General features: G+C 44.3%; 1 protein-coding gene across 3 annotated transcripts in view; it reads right to left on the bottom strand.

The window, feature by feature from the left end:
• STK4 (serine/threonine kinase 4) overlaps nt 1–23,493 on the bottom strand; it is a 183,483-nt gene that overhangs the window by 115,111 nt on the left and 44,879 nt on the right. For all 3 annotated transcript variants that reach the window (XM_029611088.1, XM_029611090.1, XM_029611089.1), the window contains exons 8-9: nt 21,198–21,326; nt 2,554–2,740 (exon numbers count right to left, since the gene is read on the bottom strand). In XM_029611088.1, coding sequence (XP_029466948.1) covers nt 2,554–2,740; nt 21,198–21,326 — 316 coding nt within the window. The remainder of the gene's footprint in view (nt 1–2,553; nt 2,741–21,197; nt 21,327–23,493) is intronic.

Below are 23,493 nucleotides of genomic sequence, written 5' to 3'. Positions count from 1 at the left end.
AACTGGATGAAGATAAGGTCTTAGGAAGAGCCTCATTATTGATGTCATTCTTGAACCAGACTAAAATTGCATCCACAACTTTTTTGTATTAAGGACTTAATATTTTTGAGTCAAAAGATCTACACTTCCCCTGGTGTTTCATGTGCCTCAACTTAAAAACATAAATAGCTTCAAAGTATGCTTCAGGATTCAATTCAGTTAGGTACAGAATTTGTCTTGTTTTGAGGTGTCCATTATGGAGGCAATTTTGTAACATTGTGGGTCATGGACTGGAAGGCTGGAGTCAAAGGCAGTACAGGGCTGCAGGTCAGGCTTGGAGCTGGTTATCTGCCTAACCAAGTCCCTCTCCTGCAAGTTGAGCCCTTGAATTCTGGGGGCCGGTAGGACTTTTCTATGGAACATCAGGGCATGGACTGGGAGCTGAAGTCAGGTGCAGGCTGGATGAGGCAGAGTAGGTTGGACAAGGCAAGGCAGGCTAGAACTGAAGACAAGGGATGAGTACAGTGGCAGTGTAGGTCCGAGCACAGGCTGAAGGCTAGAACCAGGTACTGATGGCAGGCAGGAGCTGGATACAGACAGGGCAGAACCAGGACGAAGGCAAGGCCTGGGAAACAGACAAAGAACTGGACTGGGTGGCACAAGGCAGAACAAGGACTGGGCAAGGATAGGATTTAGACAAGGACTGGACAAGTCAGAACAGGCAACAACAAACAGGGAAGTCCAATAGGCAGCCTAGGAGAACCTAGCAAGCCTGGAGGCCCAGTACAGGCCATAAAGCAAGGCAGGATAATCAAGTAAAAGTGGCCAGGTCAGAGAATTGAGGCACTGCGGTATTGAGCAGGCTTGGTTAAGTAGGGTAGCGGCTGAGGCATGGCCAGTGAGGAGGTATCTGGCAGAGCTAGAAGCAAGGCTTGCTGAGGACCCCTGGTGGAAGGAAGTTTGCTCAGCAAGCAAAACCTTGGCGCAAGGAGATTGCATAACAGGAGAAATCATGACAATGGGGTAAGCAACATCAATTTTCAAAATGGACTTAGTGATTAAGACCATTGAAAAATTATCCCACCAATATATATCGTATTTGGTGCATATAAATATTTTGGGAAAAAAAAGTTATATGCACACATTTGAATTTTGAAAAGTATGCACGTTACGTGCAAACCCTTCCTGAACTCTACCCAAGAACGCCTCTGCCCAGGCCAGGCAAACTTATGCTCATGTACCACATACTTGTGTCATTTGCCTGCATGTTGGGCTGCCAATTTTGTAAAATACTGTTTCTATGCATAAAATTATCCTGTGTTTAGTGAAATAGGTTTTTTTTTTTTCTAAAGTAGTTTTTTTTTTCTTTTTAAGACACATCCTAATCAACTTTCAGCTTTCTAGGAATACTGAGAGGCATGCCTTAGTGAGGACCTCCACTCCCTTTTCTTCATCAACAATGTCATTGGTTCAAAGATTTTTACCTCCTGAGGCGAACACTGCCCTCCCCTCCTCCTCTGCAGATAAAAGGCTGCCACGCCATTTCGCAGGTGAGCCGGCAGACATTACGGTGCAGACTATAAAGCATGGGTATGGGAGTGCCCGTGGTGCCAGCTGGCCCCGCATTTCCCTTTGAAAACGTGTTTGTAGGCAGCGATGCACAGATCTGAACAATAGTCTCCAGTATGTCTTTTTACTTCTTGGTTTATAATGTACAACCTGCAGAATGCTGTATAATTTCTTGGGTTAGTTATCTCAATGATTTTGTTACTTTTCAGAATGATTCCCCCCCAACGGCTGCTGTTTTTGTCTGTTTATGGCAGCAGAAGAAAACTTTGTTCTTCTTTACTGTATGTTTTTATTGTTTTCTGTCCATTCTCATTCAGGATTAGGTGTTGGTTTATTTAAAATTTCATAAATATAAAAAGGTAAAAAAATCTATTAGGAGTTACTACAAACAAGTTAAATAACTGAAGCATAGGAGTTAAAGTTTAGCACAACCTCTCCCTTCCCCACCTAAAATAAATAAATAAATAAATTATGCAGCAAATGCATTCAGTCAAAAAAGAATCCTTCACAGAACTCAAAATCAGCACTAACCAGATCTGGACCTAGGCTGTGCTGGTCTGACTTCCCTCTCATTCCTCAGAACACTTTGGCATGTAAAGAGTTTGGAAGGCTCGTCCTGCTCTCTCACTCACAACCCTGACCAAGTAAATCAGCACAGTCACATGTCGCTGGGTTTGCTGTTAGAATCCTAGACAGGCATCACATGGGTACAAGAATATGAACACAGCACAGACAAGTGCAGACTACCGTTCAAACCAAGGATTATGGGGTCATGAAAGGTGCACACCTTTTATTCAAGAAGTGTAAAGAGCACCTCCTAAAACCACAATATATTGGGACAAACAATGAAAGGGAAAATGTGAAGATGGCACGGACAACAGAGCAAGTGGATATTTTCAAGAAACTGGCTAACACTTATCGTTAACTACTGAGCGTGCAAAACAAAAGTGCCGTCTGGGAAACCCTGGGATCCACACATTTCATGAATAAAAAGGGATTTCTTACTTTTCATAGTGCCCTCCTCTTCTTCCTCTTCACTATTTATTACCATCGTCCCCAGCTGCGATTCCAGCGTTGCATCGTGCTCTATCATGGTATTGGCTCCATCGCTCATTGTGCTGGCAGCTCGAATTGTCCCTGTGTCCCCAGCGCTTGCCCGCACCATGGTACCAGAGTCAGTCTCATCTTCTTCCTATACAACATAAAGATGATATCATTTAAAGGCCAAGAACAAGCAGTTATTATTTCACCAGAATTAAATTAGCGGAATAAAAACTTGTCACAATAATGTATGCAAAGCATCTTGCTTTACTATCCTGATTCGATTTAAACACATGGAACCTTAATTATAATGAGACCTCACTGGAATAGCTTAGGTCACATAATTTATTTATTTTATTTATTTAGAAGAGTTTATATACCGGGGTATAGCAGTCTGCCTTCACTCTGGTTTACATTTTAAACATAAACTGAAATTTGCTGCCAGAGAAATGTGGTCAAGTCTAGTAATACAGGTACATTTAAATAAGATCCAGACAAGTTTTTGGAGGGCAGGTCTATTTATCGTTAGCCAGGTAGACATAGGGATTGTAACTGTGAATGGATCTGAGGAGTACTTACTTCCAAGAGACAGGATGCTGGGCTACTGGTTTGTCCCAGCGTGACAATTTTTATGCTCTTAGGAATGAAAAAAAATTATTTACCATCCAAGAGCAATAGCTGACACAGCAATCATTAGTGGGACCCACCACCATCTCTTTGCCTCTCCTTTCCAGAATAGAACAAACAGATGGCCACAGTGCAGGACAGTGAATGTCAGGGGCAGTAGTTCCTATGGTCAATACAATTCCTCAGTGAATAAACATTCAATTTCAGTGTAGAGAACCACTGCAAAGCATGCCTTTTAAATGAAAAACACTTCTTGCCTGTTATACTCAGTCAACTTTTAAGACTTTCACAACATGCAGGACCTCTTTCAACATGCCCTTTGTATCCCAAATTCAGCACAACCCAGTTTTCTTAACCATAGCCCTAGTGGGTTTTAGTTTTACCAAGGAGATTCAAGCCTTCCATAAAAAAGTCACTCATTGCCAGGTATCTTAACCAAGCATTTCCTTTGAATAACTCTTACATAAAGAGCTCAGGACAGTCCAAATCAAAATCACTACTGTTGTGGGGTACTGTAAAAAGCCCAGGGATACAAGCAAGGTACAGAAAATGAGGGCGCCACTGCAAGCCTCTCTCAGGCTCCAATGTAATTAAACCGTGAGCTTTGCTCAAGAGCTAAAACCTGATTTACCTACCAAAGCAATAAGTTCATGATATGCTATGTGCATCGGCAGTTAAGGGAAAAGAAAAAAAAATAAATAGATATGCTAACCTAAAAATGTGCATAAAAACATGATTTTTGCACACATCTAATGTTTTCTTCCAAAAAAGATTTTGTGCCCACAAATCTCAAGTACAGGGATTCAGCCTCAGGAACTTTATGCCACTTCCGAGCAGGAAGTGTTAAGAGTACATGGGTTAAGCCTGCACATCTCTTTGCACGGGGGGTGAGGCAGGGCTAACAGTTAATGCTTTTACCAGCATTAGATTTACATGCAAGGGTGCTAACCAATATGCACATTTTTACAAGCACACTGGGTGCAAACTCCTAGCAGCAGCAGCAAGAGTAGAATTCACGCACAAAGAATATATGCATAACTTAGTGTAAAACTGCATTCTGCCGAGCACCTTATTACAGCAAGCAGTCCGGCTGGTAGAACTGCAGTGGCAAAAGTCAAAGAAACTTGAAATAAAGAGAACCCCAAAAGCCACACTTGTGACAAAACAAGTGCTCAAAAGCAGCAGTGGAGAGGATTCCTTTCTCCTTCACTCTTGGCCAAAAGGGCCTACCTGTAGAGAACAGTGTGAAATTAAAGAGAAGAGGAAAGGTTTCAGCTACCTACCCAACCAAGATCCAGCGGCATGCACTGACAAAAGATGTTTTCTGAGTTTTTCATAACTTCTGATTTATCAGCAGAAAGGAGGGGGAAAGATGGAAACATTTAAAGACAGACACACACCCTTCCCTTACATGTGTGTTTTACAAAACAACTATGGGGCTCATGAGTCAGGGCTGAAATGAATTCGAGGTCCAGGAGACCTCCGAAGATTGAATCATGCAATTGAGAAAGGATTATAAAAGATCTGGCGTTTTGCACAAAGTGAATACTTGGTTAATTCTTCGGCAAGGACTGATGTATGAAGGGTTCCCTTCAGAACTGAAGCGTGCTGTGTTTGCAAGGATACAAAACATGTTAAACCAAAATTCATAGCAATAAAATGCACAGCAAGAAACAAAAAAAGGCAAGTCACCAATGAATAAATCGCACTGCCCTCACCTGAGCTTTACGTCTGTTTCTATTCAACAATATGAAGTTCCTATAAAGAGGATGCTAAACCCAGAATATGGCATTAAAAGATAAATATATTCACAACATTACATTCTCAAACAAAAAAAAGCATATTTAATAAGAATATATACACAAGTTGTATTTTTGTTTTTATTGCTTGTATACTGCTTGGATGAATGCAAAATATAGAAAGGCAGTCTATAAATGTCTAAAATAAACTGTAAAAGAAAATATCTTCCTCCATTTTTCACAGTAAAGTTTGCTTCTGTACCTGGGTTTGTAGATAGCTTTCCAAAACAGTCTTAGTTTCCAGACAACAGACCTAGGGAATTATTTCAGCTGTTAAAGGGGTTTGTGTGTTGTGGTGGACACTACTCAGGAGGATTTATCTTGTGAGGAATTTTCTGACTGATAAAATCAGCACTAGTCAGGCAGAGCTGGCTTTGGCTACAAGCAGCAGTGAGATGGAGGGAGAACTGCCATTAGTCCGCTGTAATGTGATGGAGAATGTGGACTGAAAGTTTCACATTTCTCCAAGGTTACACCGTTTGGTTAGAAAAGTTTCAGATCATACATGTCTGCCCACTAGATTTTTTTTCCTGCAAGGAATTTGGATTATGGCCTTCCTTGCTTATTTTACTTAATATTATCTTACCACAAGGTTATGTTCCTACTGTATTTAAGCAGGCTGCTTGACCAATTTTGAAAAAGATGGGTTCTAATAGTATTATGTTTAACTATCTTCCAGAGTCAAAAGGAAAATTGGTTCTTACCTGCTAATTTTTGTTCCTATAGGACCACAGATCAGCCATCAAAAGTAAAAGGGAAACCAAATACAGATCAGTCCAGACTCTTGGATTTTGCCTCCCTGCCAGCAGATGGAGACAGAGAAAGTTTTACTGACACTGCTACTTAACCATGTATGCCACCTGCAGATCCTCAATATTAGTCTCTACCCAAGCCAAAAGAAAAACCAGCAACTAAAAATCTATCCAAAACTTTCAAAAAAAAACAACTTTCTTCAAACTAATTAATCTTATTTAAGCAATCCTGTATTTCATACTATACAAACAGAATGAGGGGACGACTCTCCCCTCTACCAAATCGAGTGGGTTCTGGACTGATCTGTGGTACTACAGGAACGAAAATTAGCAGGTAAGAACCAAATTTTCTTTTCCCTTTACATACCCAGATAAATCTAGACTCCTGGGATGTACCAAAGCTCCCTACTCAGGATGGGACCTAGGTCCCGCTCGCAGAACACTGTTGCCAAAAGATGAAAACCCTGTATTCCCCACATCCAGACGATAGTGCCTTGCAAAAGTATGCAGCGACCTCCAAGTCGCTACTCTGCAAATCTCCTATGGAGAAACTGAGCCTCCGCCCAAGAGGCCGCCTGAGAACGCATAGAATGTGAACACAAACCCTCAGGAACCGGACGATCTTTAGTAATGTAAATGGATCCAATAGCCTCCTTAAACCATCATGCAATCGTAGCCTTAGATGTCTTCAAACCTCTTTTCGAACCACTCCACAGAACAAAGATGATTTGACCTTTTGAAGTCATTAGTTACTTTGAGATGTCTCAACAATGCTTTCCTCACATCTAACAACCTGAGCTCCCTCACGTGCGTCACGGAGACATTCATCTCAGGAAAAGCTAGAAGCTCCACTGTCTGATTTACATGAAACGCAGACACCACCTTAAAAAGGCACTGTCTGCAACATGGATCTAATGGCGACTCATCAGAATGCCAAGGCATTTTGGTTTTTCAGTCTGAGAACGGAGCACGGGGCTGAGGGCGTCGATGTTCTAGTAGTGCCTTGCCCTCAGGAGGCTCTGCTTTGTCTTTCCTCCCTGGATGCTTGTAGGCAAGGTGTGTCGCATAGAGAGGCATCAAGGCGAGGTGGTGTTGGCTCCGGAGTCTGAAATCCAAAGGAATGTATCTTGGAAAGATAAGGCCTGCAACTTTGAAATTCCTTGAGCCAAAACATATGGCCACCAGAAAAGTCACTTTAAGAGTCAAGTCCTTAACAGTAGTATTTTCTGAACAGTTCAAAAGGAGACTCACATAAACCTCTAAGGACCAGATTAAGATTCCAAGATGGACAAACTTTCCACACTGGACATAAATTCTTCATCCCCCAAAGGAACTGAATCACATCTGGATGAGCCGATAGAGGGCTCTACTTTATTTTGCCTCGAAGGCAATGCAGGCTGCCAACTGGACCTTAAGCGAGCTCAGAGACAACCCTTTGACCAAGCCTTCTTGCAGAAAAGACAAAACAGACACTGAAGATTTGAGAGGTTGAATTGCATTAGAGCAACACCAGGACTCAAAAACCTTTCAAATCTTTGTACAAGAGATTAGTAGATCTTCTCCTAGCTTGTAACAACGTAGAAATGACTGCCTCAGGAAAACCCTTAAGACTCAATTGCCACCTCTCAAAAACTATGCCACTAGACAAAAGCAAGCAGCCTGGACTAAAAATATAGGACTCTGATGAAGAAGGCCCGCTAGGTGACCAAAGCAAATTGGGCCATCCACTGCCAAGTTGATCAGATCCGCGAACCATGGCCAAATTCACCACCAGCCAAGCGACTCGAGAAGACAGATAACCTTCTGAACTGACTGGTAGCAAAGAACCTCTGACTTCGTCCTGATAAGCCAGTCGTCCAGATTAAGGATGCACCAGAACCCCTTCCTGATGCAAAGCTGCTGCCACCACTATCACCTTGGTGAAGGTGCGTGGTGCTGTGGCCAAACCGAACGTAAGGGTCTGAAACTGAAAATGTGGACACAGATTCATGAACCGCAGAAAATGCTGAGTCTGGCCGAATGGGAATATGTAGATATGCTTCCGTTAAGTCTAGAGACACCAGAAATTCTCCCTTGTGAACCGCTGCAACAACCGACCTCAGTGTCTCCATACAGAAACGCGGTACCTTGAGAGCTGCATTTACTTTTTTCAGATCTAGAATCGGGTGGAAAGTGCCTTCCTTCTTTGGAACCATGAAGTAAATGGAATATCTTCCCACGCAGAATTACCACCCCCAGTCTTCATAGACGGTCCAGCATCCCTCAAACTGCCACTTGTCTACGAAACTGCAAGGGGAAACTATAAACAAGTCTCGAATGGGACAAGCAAATTCTAAAGTGTAGCCATCTCTTACCACACTGAGAACCCAATGGTCCTGAGTAATATTGGCTCACTCCACGTAAAACTGTGCCAGGCGACCCCCTATAATAGGAACGATGGAGTGGATCAGCCTCGCCACATTGCAAGGACTTAATTCCTGTTGCGCTACCACCCTGAATGGTCTCCAGGCACCTCGAAAGGACTGACCCCAGGATTGGCCCTGAAAGGAAAACTGCTTTTGCAGACCTTGCGCTGCCCTTGCTGGACGAGACCTTCGGACATCCCGAAAACAGACCTGAAAAAATCTTTTACCCTTAGGCTTATCTTCCGGCAATCTGAGAACCTTATCATAGGGTCTGTATCAAGCACTCCAGGTCCTCACCAAACAGGAGCTGGCCTTTAAAAGGAAGCGAACCTAACAGACTTAGAAGATATGTCCACTGACCAGTTACGCAACAAAAGCAAACTTCTGGTGGAGACCGCGGACACCATAATCCGAGACAACGTCTGAACTAAATCGTACAGAGGATTCACCCCATAAGCCATTGCTGCCTTAGTACACTCACCCCGTCTGCCTCCTCCCCTGACTTTGGGAGACTTTCCTGCTTCTGCTGCACCCAGTGCAGGCATGCACGCTGCATAAAATTAGTACAAATAGCGCACAAACTCAGGGCTGAAACCTCAAAATTCCTCTTGAGGTGTACTTCCAGTTTCCGATCCTGCACATCTTTCAACGCTGCAGAACCCACCACTGGGATAGTCATCTTTTTAGTAACCATCAAAATCACAGCATCAACCTTAGGAAGGGAGAAAAGTTCCAGCATCTGTTCAGGCAATGGACAGAACTTCGCCATGGTCATTCCCACCTTTAAACCTGAATCGGGAGTTTTCACTCCCTCGCAACCAACCTCTTCACTAGCTTGTGATAAGATAAGGCCATCAGGGACCCTGCAGTCCACCCAGGATCGGGTCCGCCCCCTCCAAATCAGAATCTTCCTAACACCTGACTAGCCTGAGAAATTAAAGGACTAAGTTCCTCTTTTCTAAAAAGACTATCTTCGGGTCATCCTACTTGGGGACCGGAATTCCCTCCGGATCATCTCCCAGACCCATCTTTCCTGCTGCCTGATCTACCGGCAAGTCATTGCCAGTAGATTCCCCCATTCCCAATGGGGCATCCTCAGAATCCTTCAAGTCATCTCCAACCAGTCCTGAACCCGGAGGAGGATCCAATAATTTCTGCACAGAGGGAACACATTTTCTAACTGAACAATCTGGCATGGGCCTCCCAGCACATCCCTCCGACAACTGGGACCAAGGATTCAAACGAGAAACAGCTGCCTGCTGCTTGACCAGATAAGCTTCATGCAACAGCAAAACAAAGTCAGCCAAAAATGGCTTAGAAATCCCAGCCCCAGAAGAGGAGGAACCAGGGAAGGGCAGCATGTGAAATTCTTCCCCATTGCCTGAACATGCCGGCGACAACCACAGTGGGACATTACTCTCTCCACCCCATATGATGTCGAAAGTGTATTCAAAATGGCCACCATTCCCGCATTGAGTGGGAAGGGATCTTCACTCCCGCGCGAACCTGGCCGTGATGCCGGAACAGAAGCGTGAGCCCTCTGTTTCCTTTTTGCGCACACCCGGCCATCAGATGAGCCTTCCCCGTCCGAACAGCCGGAGCACAAACCGCGCCTGTTAAGCTGCGAACGCGCCGAGTCGCATGTACGGCATGCTCATCTGCGGCCCACAACTGTAGTTGGGGAACCTACCTCAGAGCAGGAAACTAATAAGCTCTAACACCCCAACCAAACAGCCCAGCCATCAGAGAAAGAGGAAGTCACATGCACAGCAGAGCTGCACTGCTACCTCAGAAGAAAAATTACCCCGAGCCTGCAGCTGCCTAGACGGCCTCGTGAAGGGGAGGGATCTGGACCACTAGATTTACACCCCACGGGTTCAAGGAATGAGCATACTAAAAGGGTCACCAACCCCCAAGCTCGTCCACCTCAACCAGACAGGGAAGAACCTACCTGGATTAAAAAAACAACCCCCCCCCACCCCCCGGGAAGAAAGCTCAAAATCCAAAAATTGCCCAGACTACAGAACTGCAGATTTTGTACCGTCGACCAACTGCTGGAGACAAAGAAATATTGAGGAACTGCAGGTGGCACAAGAGGTTAAGTGTCAGTGTCAGTAAAAACAAGTTTGCTTACCGTAAACTTTGTTTCCGTAGATAGCAGGATGAATTAGCCATGCTGTCCTGGGATCTGTCAATCAGGTCCGGGAGGCGGAGCTTGATAAAGCAGAGGATAGATCTTTGTTCCCTCTGCGGCTGCGCGTGGGTTCCCGTGCAGGAAGTACAGATTCTCCTCAGTTTGTGATTAAGCAGTGGTAGATCGAAAAACAGGTGATTGCCAGGGAGGAGGGTGGGTCAGCATGGCTAATTCATCCTGCTATCTACGGAAAAACGTTTACGGTAAGCAAACTTGTTTTTTCCCGTCGATAGCAGGAATGAATTAGCCATGCTGTCCTGGGAGTTCCAAGCTCCCAATCACGTTCAGTGTATCTTTTTTTTTTTTTTTTTTTGTGTGTGAACGTGAAATGGTTGTGGCAATCACTTCGTCTGAGTTGTTGCGGACTGTAGGATTATCTGACCTAACATCGTATCCGCCGTAGTTTGTTGATCCAAGCAGTAATGTGCTGTGAAAGTGTGAAGCGATGTCCAAGTCGCCGCCTTGCATATATCTATGGGCTGAATATTCCTGAGGTGAGCCCACGTGGTGGATAGGGCCCGCACTTGGTGAGCCTTAGGTTTTTGAAGTAATGGTACGTTCTGTTTGTTATAGCAGAACTGGATGCATTGGATTATCCAGCTCGATATGGTTCGCTTTGTGACCGGAAGTCCAGGCCCTTTCGGGTCAAAGGACAAAAATAGTTGAGATGGTCGTGATGAAGCAGCCGTCCTATTTCTGTAATAAGCCAGAGCTCTCTTACAATCCAGGGTATGTAGTAATGACTCGCGTTCATTGGCATGTGGTTTTGGAAAAAAGGTTGGTAGGTCAATAGTTTGGTTAATATGAAATTGTGACACGACCTTTGGCAGGAAGGAGGGATGTGTCCTTAGTACTACCTTCTGATGGAAAAACTGTAGGTATGGTTCATAATGAACCAATGCCTGTAGTTCGCTTACACGCCTCGTTGAAGTGACTGCGACAAGAAAGACTACTTTCCAGGTTAGGTATTTTAAGTGTGCGGATTCCATGGGTTCGAATGGAGAACGCATAAGTTGTTCTAATACTATGTTGATGTTCCATGGAACTGCTGGTTTCTTAGAAGGTGGTCTAATGTGGAGCATGCCCTTGAGAAATCGAGCAAGAAGAGGATGAGCCGCTATTGTTACATTATTAACTGGCCTATGGTAGGCTGCAATAGCGCTCAGATGGACTCGAATGGATGCTGTTGCTAAGCCCGCTTCGTAAAGGGTGTGCAGATAATCCAGTAATTGTTGTGGCGTGCAATCCACGGGAGAAACCTGGTTCAAAAGACACCATGAGGTATATCTCTTCCACTTGTAACTATAGTTTAATCTAGTGGAGGGTTTCCTGGATTCGAGAAGTATGAGCTGTGCCCTCTGAGAAACTTCTTGTTGTGTTAGCAACCACCTGTCAGCCTCCAGGCTGTCAAATGGAGGGAGGAGTGTAGCGGATGGAGCAGCGTTCCTTGTTCCTGAAGTAGAAGGTCTGGACGATTCGGAAGTCGGATCGGATCGTCCACTGAAAGGCGAAGGAGGTAACTGTACCATGGTTGGCGTGGCCAAGCTGGGGCGATGAGTATCATTTGTGCTCTGTCTGCTATGCACTTTTGTATGGTCCTGGTGATCAGGGGAATCGGTGGAAAGGCATATAGTAGGCCTGAAGACCACGTGATCAGAAAAGCATCCTGTGCTATCCTGAGCCTGCTGTGATGGATGGAACAAAACTGGGGAAGCTGCGTGTTGTGTTCCGTAGCAAACAGGTCTATTGTCGGAGTTCCCCACTTGTTGAATATGTGGAGTATTACTTCCCCATTGAGGGACCATTCGTGGGGATGAAATATACGACTTAATTTGTCCGCTCTTGTGTTTGCTATTCCTGGCAGATAAGTAGCCTGAAGATGGATGCTCTGTTTTTGAGCTAGGTGAAAAATCTGTAGTGTTTCTCTGCACAGGATCCAGGAGCCGGAGCCCCCCTGTTTGTTTATATAGAACATTGCCACTTGATTGTCCGTATATACCATGAGTCTGCGGCCACGCAAGAATGTCTGGAATGCCTGCAACGCCAGTCGAATTGCTCGCAGTTCCAGTAAGTTGATCTGCAGGGATTGTTCTGCTAACGTCCATAATCCCTGCGTCTCGTATACCTCTAGATGTGCTCCCCAGCCCTTTCGGGAAGCGTCCGTCGTGAGGACTGTGTTGTGCATGGGCTGTCGAAAGAGAGCTCCTTTCACTAGGGTGGATGGAAGGAGCCACCAAGCTATGTCCTTGAGCATTTCCCTTGTTAAGAGGATTGACTGAGTGAGAGGCTGCGAATGCTGTTTCCACTGTCGTTTGAGTCCCCACTGTAATCTTCTCATGTGTAATTTGGTATTCGGAACAAGGAAATTGGCTGCTGCCATGTGGCCGAGGACTACTAGTACCTGACGTGCTGATGTTCTTTGCTTTGTGTGTAACTTCAGTAAGAGCTGTCGTAACTGAAGTTGTCTGTCCTGCGGTAGATATGCTCTGGTTCGCGTAGTGTCCAGATATGCTCCTATAAATTGGAGTTGTTGCGTCGGTTGTAAGTGAGATTTCTGGAAGTTGACTACCAACCCCAATTGTTGTAAGCATTGCAGGATGCGATGTAGGTGAGAGTTGAGCAGTTCTCGGGTTGGAGCTACTACTAGCCAGTCGTCCAAATAAGGGAAGATTGTCATTCCCTGTAGTCTGAGGTGAGCCACCACCACTACCATGCACTTGGTGAACACTCTGGGTGCAGCTGATAACCCAAAGGGGAGTACTCTGTACTGGTAATGATTGTGCTTGTAACGAAAGCATAGGTAACGCCAGGAAGAGGGGTGCATTGGAATGTGGGTGTATGCATCCTTCAGGTCGATTGAACACATCCAGTCGTTGGTCTGCAAGAGTGGAAGGATTGACTTCAGGGATACCATTTTGAATTTCTCCTTTATCAGAAATTTGTTGAGTTCCCGTAGATCTAGGATCGGACGTAGGCCGCCTGATTTCTTTGGGATGAGGAAGTATGGGGAATAGAAACCTTGGTTGTGAAAGTTCTTGGGAAGAAGTGCTATGGCCTTTGCTTGACAAAGGAGGGATATTTCCTGTTGAAGCTGTGGGTGAGTCCGCAGCTGGTCTGGAGAGGTGAATTGTGGAAGGGGAGGCTTGGACTGAAAATGTAGATGATACCCCTGACGTACAATGTCGAGAACCCATTGGTCTGATGTTATATGTTCCCACACTTGTAGACGAGCTTGGATTCGTCCCGGCGGTAGTGATGGACGTGGTGGTGGCATTAGATTCAAAAAGATTGAACCGGCTTAGCTGCCGCCGGTTGTGTCTGGGTTTGTTGACGAGGCGCCTGTTTGCCTCTTCGTGGAATTTGAGCCGTGTGTTGGTTAGATTGTGGTCTCTGGTATGTAGAATACGGTTGAGCACGGTATCCTTGATAAGAGCGATATGGACGACGTCCATATGACGATCTGCGAGGGTATGGGTAGCCCCGTCTGGAAGACTGGTAAGGTTGGTGCGATTGTAGCGACTGTACCGCTAATGCTTCTTCCTTTAGTTTTCCCACCGTCTCTTGCAGTTTGGTGCCGAAAAGGTGTTCTCCAGTGCATGGAAGGTTAGCGAGTTTTTCATGCACATCCTCTCGAATAGAACTGGAACGTAGCCACGCGGTCCTTCGCGCCGCTATGGCTGTGGCCAACGCTCTTGCTGAAGTCTCCATTCCCTCGTACATGGAACGTAGGAGATGCCTTGAGCATTCCTCCATATCATGAAGTGTTTGTGGTAATTTCTCCGCTGTTGTGGAGAGGAATCCTTTAGTGGCCTGTATGCACTCGTACATGTATTGAATCATGTAAAATTGGTGGTGGATGATACGAGTAGTGAGCATTGAATTTTGATAGATTTTTCTACCAATTTCGTCTAGGTACTTAAGGTCCTTATTGGGGGGATATGTGGCATGAAGCTTTTGTTTTCTAAATCGCTGCATAGCCGACTCCACCACTACGGACTCGTGCGGCAGTTGAGGGAGCGCGTACGGAGCTTCCTTCTTTATACGGAACTTAATATCTGATTTCCTAGATACTGCCTGCAGAGAGAAGGGAGTTTCCCATGACTTTAACATGAGTTTATGCAGGAGATCATGAGGTGGAAGAGTGGTGGGTTCCCCCGGTACATCAAAAATTTTTAGCAGTCCTAGGGTTTCTGCTCTAGGGTCAGGTTCCTTTAGAAATTGTAAATGGAGGATACTCGCCATCTTTTCTAAAAAACGAGGATATGACAAATCCTCCGGAGGTGAGTATGGTTCCGGTTGAGTGTCTGGCACATCCGAGGGATACCCAGTGGATGAAGTGGGGGATTCCGTCGGTGATTGGAAGTGTTCTGGTGAGGTCCAATGCTGTGGAGAGGGTTGTGGAGTGTCCCGATCAGGCGAGGTTGGTGTATCATCCCTATCAGGCGATGGGGGTGTGTTTTCCGATTCCGGTTTTGTATTCCTGGAATCCTTCCCCAACTTGAATGATGATTCCAATGTGCTATAAAATCCCGCCAAGGATTGGGATAGTTGCCAGAACGCATCCTTGGTGGCTTTTGTCATTTCTGGTCTATGTTGGCTAGTGCTAGGACCAGTCGCACCTTTTGGTGTGCTGGAGGTCTTGGATGGAGAGGATGCCTGGGAGGAAGTCACGTAAATAGGGGAATGTGATCTCCGTGACCTGGATCGTTTGGATGATCTGGAGGTGGAAGGGCTGACCGCCCTGTCCTGTCTGCGTCGATAGTGAGCTTCCCGTACCTGCGTAGCATGTTTTGTTTTTGAGGTAGTTGAGTCATGTGGAGACTGTCTCTTGTAGTCCCTAGAATCTCTGGAAGGCGATTTCCTACTACGTTTGTGGGAATGCTCCCTATGATGTTTTGAGAGGGAGTACCATTCAGGACTTTTTCCCGTATGTTCTGTGACAAACCGTCCCTCTGGGCCTGTCAAGTTCTTTTCTGATTCTCTGTCACTGTTGTAGGAAGAGTCAGGTGAGGTAGGGAGTGGTCGCTTCTTTGGACGTGTTTTTGACCCCAATTCGGAGGTTCTCTTCTTATGTACTCCTGTCTTGTGTGAGGCCGATGGAATTGGTACCTTCTTTGGAGCTGCTGTTTCTGGGGAATCAGCCCTGGAGCCTGTCCCCCGCGCCTTTGTCGGCGCCGTTGTCTCTTGCGCTGGTATGGTTGCCGGTGTTTCCTGTACCTTCAACGGCTCCGCTATCTCCTGCGCCCGCGTCGGCGCTGGCGTTTTAGACGGCGCCGAAAGAGACGGCGCGTGGCTGGATTTTTCCCGCGCCGAGGAAGTAGATGTCTTCGGCGCCGTCTGCTTCGGAACTCTATGGTGGGCCGATTTTGTCTTGGCCAGGTGCTCTGATCCCGGCGCCGTACGGTGTTTGGAGATCGGCGCCGTTGAACTCGGCGCCGCCTCATGACATATCTTCGGCGCCGTGAGTGTCCGAGCCCCTGGGCTCGGCGCCCTCTTCTGCGCCGACTCACTCCGTGGAGTTTCCAGCGCCGTCTTATGTATTTTCTTGTGCGCCATGTCTGCGCGCTTGTTTGGCGATAGGCCACACTTCGAGTCTCTGCTCGAAATACTGGGCGCTCCGTGCTTGTCGGGAAAAACAGAGCCCTGTTTCCCTACCTTCTTGTCACTGGGGCGTGCGGTGTCCGACCACGCCGTCCTTGGTGCGGAATACTTTAACTTTTTCACCGGGCCCGGTGAAGAGTGTACCTCAGAGGGGTCTGAGGTACTTAGAAGTTCTTGTAAGCGATACGCTCGCTGTCGCTTGGCTCTGGGAGACATTTTGGAGCAGAATTCGCAGTTCGGGACATCGTGGCTACCGCCGAGGCATCGGTAACACCGGTCATGGCCATCCGTGACCGACATCACCTTACCACAGCGGCAGCGCTTGAAGCCCGATTTTGACATTCTGAGGAGAGTGTTGGCTCTGCGTGCGATCCCGCGCGCGGAAAGAACAGACTGAGGAGAATCTGTACTTCCTGCGCGGGAACCCACGCGCAGCCGCAGAGGGAACAAAGATCTATCCTCTGCTTTATCAAGCTCCGCCTCCCGGACCTGATTGACAGATCCCAGGACAGCATGGCTAATTCATTCCTGCTATCGACGGGAAAAACTTTGTCTCCATCTGCTGGCAGGGAGGCAAAATCCAGGAGTCTGGACTGATCTGGTTACATACAGAGAACTGCTTAGTAATGTCTTGGAAAAGGTGATTTATCAACAGATTTCTGGGTTTGTGAGGAGAATGAATGCTCTTCATCCTTGTCAATCAGGATATAGAGAGGGCCACAGTAGTGAGTGTTACTGGTCCTAACCGACTGTTTTCATAGGCTTGCAAACAGAGGGCATGACTCTCTGATCTGTCTGAGTTTCAATACTGTGGTTCATTAATTGTTTCAGCAGTTCTCTTATATAGATATGAAGGAATTGGTTCGGATTGGCTTAGACCTTACCTGAGTGACTGGATCCAACAAGTGTACTCATCCCTCCTGTTTAATGTCTCTGGCCCCTCTAGTCATCTTTGCTCAGTTTTAGAATTCAACGTTTTATGTTTGTAAATGATATACTTTGTCACACGTTGTCTGATGAAATTGTTGCTACTTATTTATGAATAATCGTTTACATGCAGTAGCAATGTGGTTCTTGGGGAGTACAAAGTGAAGTTGAATTGACAGAAATTGGAGCTGCTTTGGGTTAGTAGAACAAATAAAACTCTTGCTGTTTGCCCTATTACAGGAGTTAAGTCTGGAAACTGTGTGTAGTTTGAGTGTCCTTGTGGACACCGAACTTTCAACGTACAATCAAATTTCTGGAGTGGTTACAGCCTCATTTTAATGCTTAAAAATAATTAGCAAATTGCAACAATTGTTAGATATAAGGGACTTAAAGACTATTATCCATGTTTTAATTATGAGTCAATTAGACTACTGCAATGCTCTGCATCGAAGAGAGGACAGTTGGTATAGGACACCGCTACTTGGTTGGTTATGGGTCTTAACAGATCACACTACTATGGTATTATCTGACTTATGAAGGCTACCAGTGTCACAACGCAATAAAATTAAAAATCCTATTTTTAAATTTCTTTGGAAACCAGGCCCCGAGAATTTGATGGGCTGTTTAATTCCCTATTTTCTTTCTAGAGCAGAGGTTCCCAAACCTGTCCTAGGGGACCCTTAGCCAGGTTTTCAAGATATCCACAATGAACATGCACGAGAAAAAAAGTTTGCATGCTATGAAGGCAGTGAATGCAAATTTATCTCATGCATATTCATTGTGGATATCCTGAAAACCCGACTGGCTGGGGATCCTCTAGGACAGGTTTGGAAACCACTACTCTAGGGCACTGGCAAGTCAAGATCTCTTGTAGATTCCTGCTCCATCTCAAGTAAAATCAATAGAAACTCACAAGATAGTGGGTGCAGAAAAGACAGTAAAATAACTTTTTGAAATTCTTCAAACTAATAAAAAACTTGGCTATTTGTTAAAGCTTTCAGAGATAAAGTTAGTGTTCATCAATGAATGTGACTGAAATAGATAACTCATTGGTTTCATTGGATGATAAGTGAATGGTGTGATTAGACATATGTGGATGGATGAAGAATATACTGGTACTTACACATGGCTTGTGCACTATGCTTTTCATGTTTCTGTTAAAATAACGCAAGGGCTAATATCAAGATTATGTGGTTGATCAATGGGATGTTGGGCTTTTTGTCTTGGGGAGTTAATTTGGGTTAAGTTGATTGTATTTGACACAAGAAGGCTTATTTTATTGTTTTTGGGATGGTTGTATTAGATTGTATGGTTTTCACAATGAGCTGTTTGGATTTGGGGTGAACTTTATGCTGTGGGAGTTAATTTGTGGGTTTCATTGTACTGTACCCCACTGAATGAATTTTGGTTTAGGAAGTATATTAAAGTAACAAATTATGAAAAATTATTGAAAATATTTGTGTTACATAATGCGATATTTTTCTTAAACAAGTTTACATTTCAGTGAATTTTTTTTAAATTAAAAGTCCCCAATATTTCCAAGAAATATGGCTAACAGCATTTTGATTGTTCAATCCAAACTGATAGATGATACCTAAGCAGAAGGACGTGGGAATTCAGATGTTATCCTATTTTTTTCAACTTGCATCAAAACTTTTGACCCTAAAATACTTTTTTCAGCAGAGAGATTACTTTATCTTTTACTAAATGTCTAGCTAATGAGCAAATCAAGCAAACTGCTTTTAAAGACAACCTTCAAATAACTGTGTAACCATCTGCCTGAAAATCCGAACTCTTAGCAGCAGTGACTGCTATGTTAGAGTCCTAGGGAGGTTGTTATTTAAAATGATTTTGATGAGAATTTCCAGCTTGCCTTAAAGAACGGGATAATATAAGCGTTAGCAGTTTTTGCCTGCAATGCTGAGAATGCAGATAGAATTACTAGTTTTGGGTTTCACAAAATAAAAAACTGCCAATGTTTATCCTCAACCTTACAGTTTACTGGGAGCACATAAACTGAAGAAAAAGAGCTTATCAGAAAGGCAATTCATACACTAAAATTAGCCCAAATCTATTGCTTAATTCACTGGATGTTAAGCCCTACCTACTATGTTCCATACTGCTGTAGATCTAAATGTTCCCACCTGATACACAGAATGTTTTGCTTTACCCTGTAGCTCCCTTCTGGTCTTTGCACTGCTGTGAAAGTGACATCAGAATGTTTTAACTGTAGATGTCCAGCCACTGTGCAGATCACTAAAATTAATCCACTTTTGAAATATCACCACAGGACCTTAAACATAACATGATAAAAGAGCTTAATGTGCCAAGAAAAAAAATCCAGACGTTCAAACTGATTGGTTTAGTTCTAAGTAAACTGGGCTCTGTAAAATTCTGTTTTTAAAGTGTAGTGGCCATTTCCATAGCTCATACTTCACAGGTACATCAAAAAAGAAAAAACTGTGGACACATACAAGATTGTGGCCACATCATCCACTCACAACTCGGTGGCTGGGGCTCTGGCAATTTCTAACTGCCTTATGCCATGTAGCAGCATGCTACGTGTGGAGTGACGGCGCTATGCAAGCTGCATGTGAAACAGTGTTGCCAACCTCGCTTATTTACCGCGAGATTGGGCTTCTTTTTGTAGTCATTCGCGGGGGGGGGGGGTTTTTCTGATTCGCGGGTTGCTTTTAATTAGGCTATTTTTTCTGCCAGTCGCGGTTTTTTGGGCGGGACTTGTGCTCTGAATCATGTTACAGTGATTGGCTGCTGCTGCGATGAAGCCTGTCCAGAGCAGGCGCACCCTATCCCTATATTGCAGCAGTAAGCCAATCAGAGCAGAGCTGCAAGCCTTGTTGATGCACACGACACGAGCACATTTTGTGGGCAGACCCAGCCAGTACCGTCCGTCCAGCACGGCATCGCACGCGGGCAGACCTGGAACGGGAAAGCCAGCAGCACGGCAGCCCAGCAGCAACAGCAAAGGAATCTTCAGACTGTCCAGCTACAGCCAGGTATCAGGAGGGGAGGAATTAGTATGTTGGGAGGGGGGAATGAGTATGTGGGGGCCAGAGATGTGCTCGGAGGGGTTAGGCAGGGGAGAATGAGAGTGTGGGGGCCAGAGATGTGCTCAGAGGAGGGAATGAGTGAGAGGGGCTGGTGTTTTTAATTTGTTCTACTCCACTTGATTTCATCTATTTTTTTTTCTCATTTCTTCTCCCTGCAGCCAGATCACCTTTATAAAAAAAAAATCCTTATTTTGACAAAAAGAAAGCTTGTCCATACCTGACTACAGGTAAAAAAAAAATGTGACATGGAAACTTGCAATGCTATTTATTTTTTTTTTTTTAATTTGTTCTATACCACTTTTGCTTTCATCTAATTTTGCTTTTTTTTTCCTCTCATTTCTTCTCCCTGCAGAAGATCACCTCTGTAAGAAAGCCTGTCCATACCCACTGTTTCCGTCCTTGGCTGCTACTCTACTTTTTTGATCTACTATGGCTAAAGTAAAGAACTGGGCTAAGTACAGTAAAAATGTACTGCAAAGCGTGAGAAGAGGAACCGGAACTAAAAGCATGGATTCAGCCAGTTGTCGGCAATGAAAGTAAGGCTATGTGCAAATTGTCAGACCTTGTTTTAGTTAACTGTGAGAGCTCAGCAATTTATTACAATAAGGTCAGCCGTTTTGTGTGCATTACAAAAGTATTTCAAGCGTTTCAATCTCATGTGTTTTGGGCATATTTTTTTTGGAAAAAAGTGCTTGTTCTTTCATGAAAACCTGGCAACACTGATGTGAAACTAAAGGCATGAATTGTGTGTTTCACTGTGGAAAGGAGGCAGTGGCCACTTATGATGTAAACATTCACCATTTCAAGTTGAGACACCGTATTGGCTTTTCACAACTTTAAACACACTTTTTGTAGTATGAAAGCGTGACAGTGGACAACTTGACACGCTGCATGTTATTCTGAAACATGTTAAATTTAATTCAGTAAGCTGTTTCCCAAGGAAACTATGACCTTCACACTGTATTCAGATCAGATTGCAAAACGTTAATAAATACTGCCCCCCTGTGTACTGCACAGGTGCATACACCTACAGCAGGTTATAAAGAAACTTGCCAGAAGAACCTGAACAAAAATAAGTTTGTAAAACAAAAAAAAATGGAGATTTAAACCAATCTGGAAGGCAACCTCTGCTCTCTTTTTATGGCAAAAGAAACTGGGCCCCCTGTGCCACGAGATGTATCTAATACAATCAATCTCGCTGGCAATATAAAGCGGTTTTCTGTGAAACTCACCGAGTTTTCCTCGTCATCCTGATCTAGCTCTCGATGCTGTGCCTCCTTCCGTTTCAGCTTTACATCCATTGCTTCATTAATCAAATCTCGTAAAATCGATACTCCTTTGGCACTTTTAACAAATGAATGCTGGATAAAACACAAAAGGTAATTCTACATTTCCTTTTCTGCTTTTTATACCTCTTTTCATTACTACAGAATCTCATCATTTTTATAGTAATTTCTAGGAAGGGCTACGAGAATCAACAGGAGAACAAAAGCAGAGATCATACGGTATTTGTTTTCTAACAACTGAACGTAGATGAAGAAACTTAACTATAAACTGGGAGATTTCTGATGGAACTAGATTGAAAACAATAGACAGCATATCCTAATTAGACACAAGAAAATGTAAATAGCATAAAAACATTTTATTTTGAAAAAAGAGTTCATTTAAATAAAGCAACTAGAGCATACTGAGAAAAATATTTTGAAACATTTTTCACGTTGGCTTCCGTATTGACAATGCTAAAAAAACACTCATTCTTGCGAGAGTGATCACGTTTGTCAATGGGATGCTGCAAAGCAAGGCTGTTGGCTCAGACAGGAAATTGTGAGGAGTGTCTGGTCCTAAACAAAACGTTTAGGACAAGAGAATCTTGTCCTAAACGTGATTTATTGTTCATCACAGACATTTGGTAATTATTTTAAAAGTAGTTTTCAGAATTTAGCCCTGAAATTAAGTACAAAAAGCAGGAGACCAACTGATCCATCTGCCACTCTGCAAACATAGCCCTGCTACCAGCTGTAGAAGCTTGGCTGCTGGTAGGATTCTATTCCTTACCAAAGTCAATTTTTGCTCTTTCCATTGGTTCTGGGTAGATGAGCCTACAAGATCCCATACTTAATCCAAAACCCAGCCCCAAATCTTACCCACCAGGCTTTGTAATCTACACTGCCACCAAAACTAGTGAGACCCCCGTCTGGCCTCCTAGGTCCCTATGCCCTTGCTAGATAGCACCCAGACACCACCAGCCTGCCGGCACCAACAGTTTCTGGGAAGCTATAGCCTACTGCAGCGGTTCTCAACTGGTGTGTCGCGACAAACCAGTGCCACACTTCCCAAATCCCCCGCTGGCCCAGCTGCTCCTTCTGATCCAGCGAAATGGAACTCTTACTCCACCCAGGCTATAAACCCGGGTGGAACGCGGCAGGAGAGCTGGAGTCAGTAGCACCAGCATGGTCTCTCCTTCCTGCGGCTCACAAGAGGAAGGGTTGAGCAGCAGCCGCACATGCGGGAAGAGGAGACCATGCTAGGTAAAGTCTCTGCAGAGTCAGCCCGAAGAAGAGCAGCAGCACTGGCCAAGATCAAAACGAGGAGCAATGTCCGCCCCCGCAGTCGATGGGATCCCTCTCTCGAGTCCAAGAAGGCTGGAAGAGGAGGCGGCTCAATCTCAGGGCACCTGGAAATCAAATGTTCCCAGGTATGGAGAGCAGAGCATTTTTTAATCCTTATTATTTTTAATTATTTGGTCTTTGTGTCTGCTGTTTGAAATATTTTTTTGGTGTCTAGAAATTTTTGATGAGTTTTTAAATTATTGGATATTTTATTTTATTTATTTATTTATTTAAATGGATATTCCATTCATCAGCTGTTTTGAAATAATCTGTTCTTTTTAATAGTATGGTTTTACTGTTATTGATTTTATATTTCTTGCTTTATTTTATGAGGACTGGTGATGTTTCTCTTTTTCCTTTGTTACACTGATTACAGTCTCTGGCTTGTTGCGGTTTCCAGTTCAGTTTTTGTCTGCATGTTTCTAGTTATGCTTTATGGTCTCTTTATTCTTTTTGTTAGGGGAGGGTCTGTACAAGTGTCTGAGCTGAGGTATTTCTGCTGGCGTAGTTTCTGGGTAGGGCTCTATAGCAGCCTGGCTTGTTCCATTTTCCTAACAGAAGTCTTGGAGTTTTAAGGCCTGGAGTAATATTTTCAGTGTTGCCCAGATTGTTACTTATGTTTAGAGAGAGTACTCTTATTTTTCCCTTGTGTCATTCTTAATAAAAGTAATACAGGGCCTTTTTTGTTTTTATTTCTGCTATAGATTGTAATGAGTAGTGTGTCACTCATGTGAGAACCTTCCGTCAGGTGTGTCCAGACTGAAAAAAAAAACAGGCCAGTGGTCCTCAACTTATCAACCTAGCTACTTCCTGGCAAGCAGTTACCAAGTTGTGCTTCTTTTCCCTGCCCTGTACATCTCTTCCCTTGCCTCTGCCTATTACTAAACAGGACAGCAGATAACATTAAGACAATCTAGTC

This window comes from Rhinatrema bivittatum, chromosome 8, assembly GCF_901001135.1.
Source record: "Rhinatrema bivittatum chromosome 8, aRhiBiv1.1, whole genome shotgun sequence".
In the NCBI taxonomy this organism is placed as follows: Eukaryota; Metazoa; Chordata; class Amphibia; order Gymnophiona; family Rhinatrematidae; genus Rhinatrema; species Rhinatrema bivittatum.
This window is presented reverse-complemented; position numbering and strand designations above follow the sequence as displayed.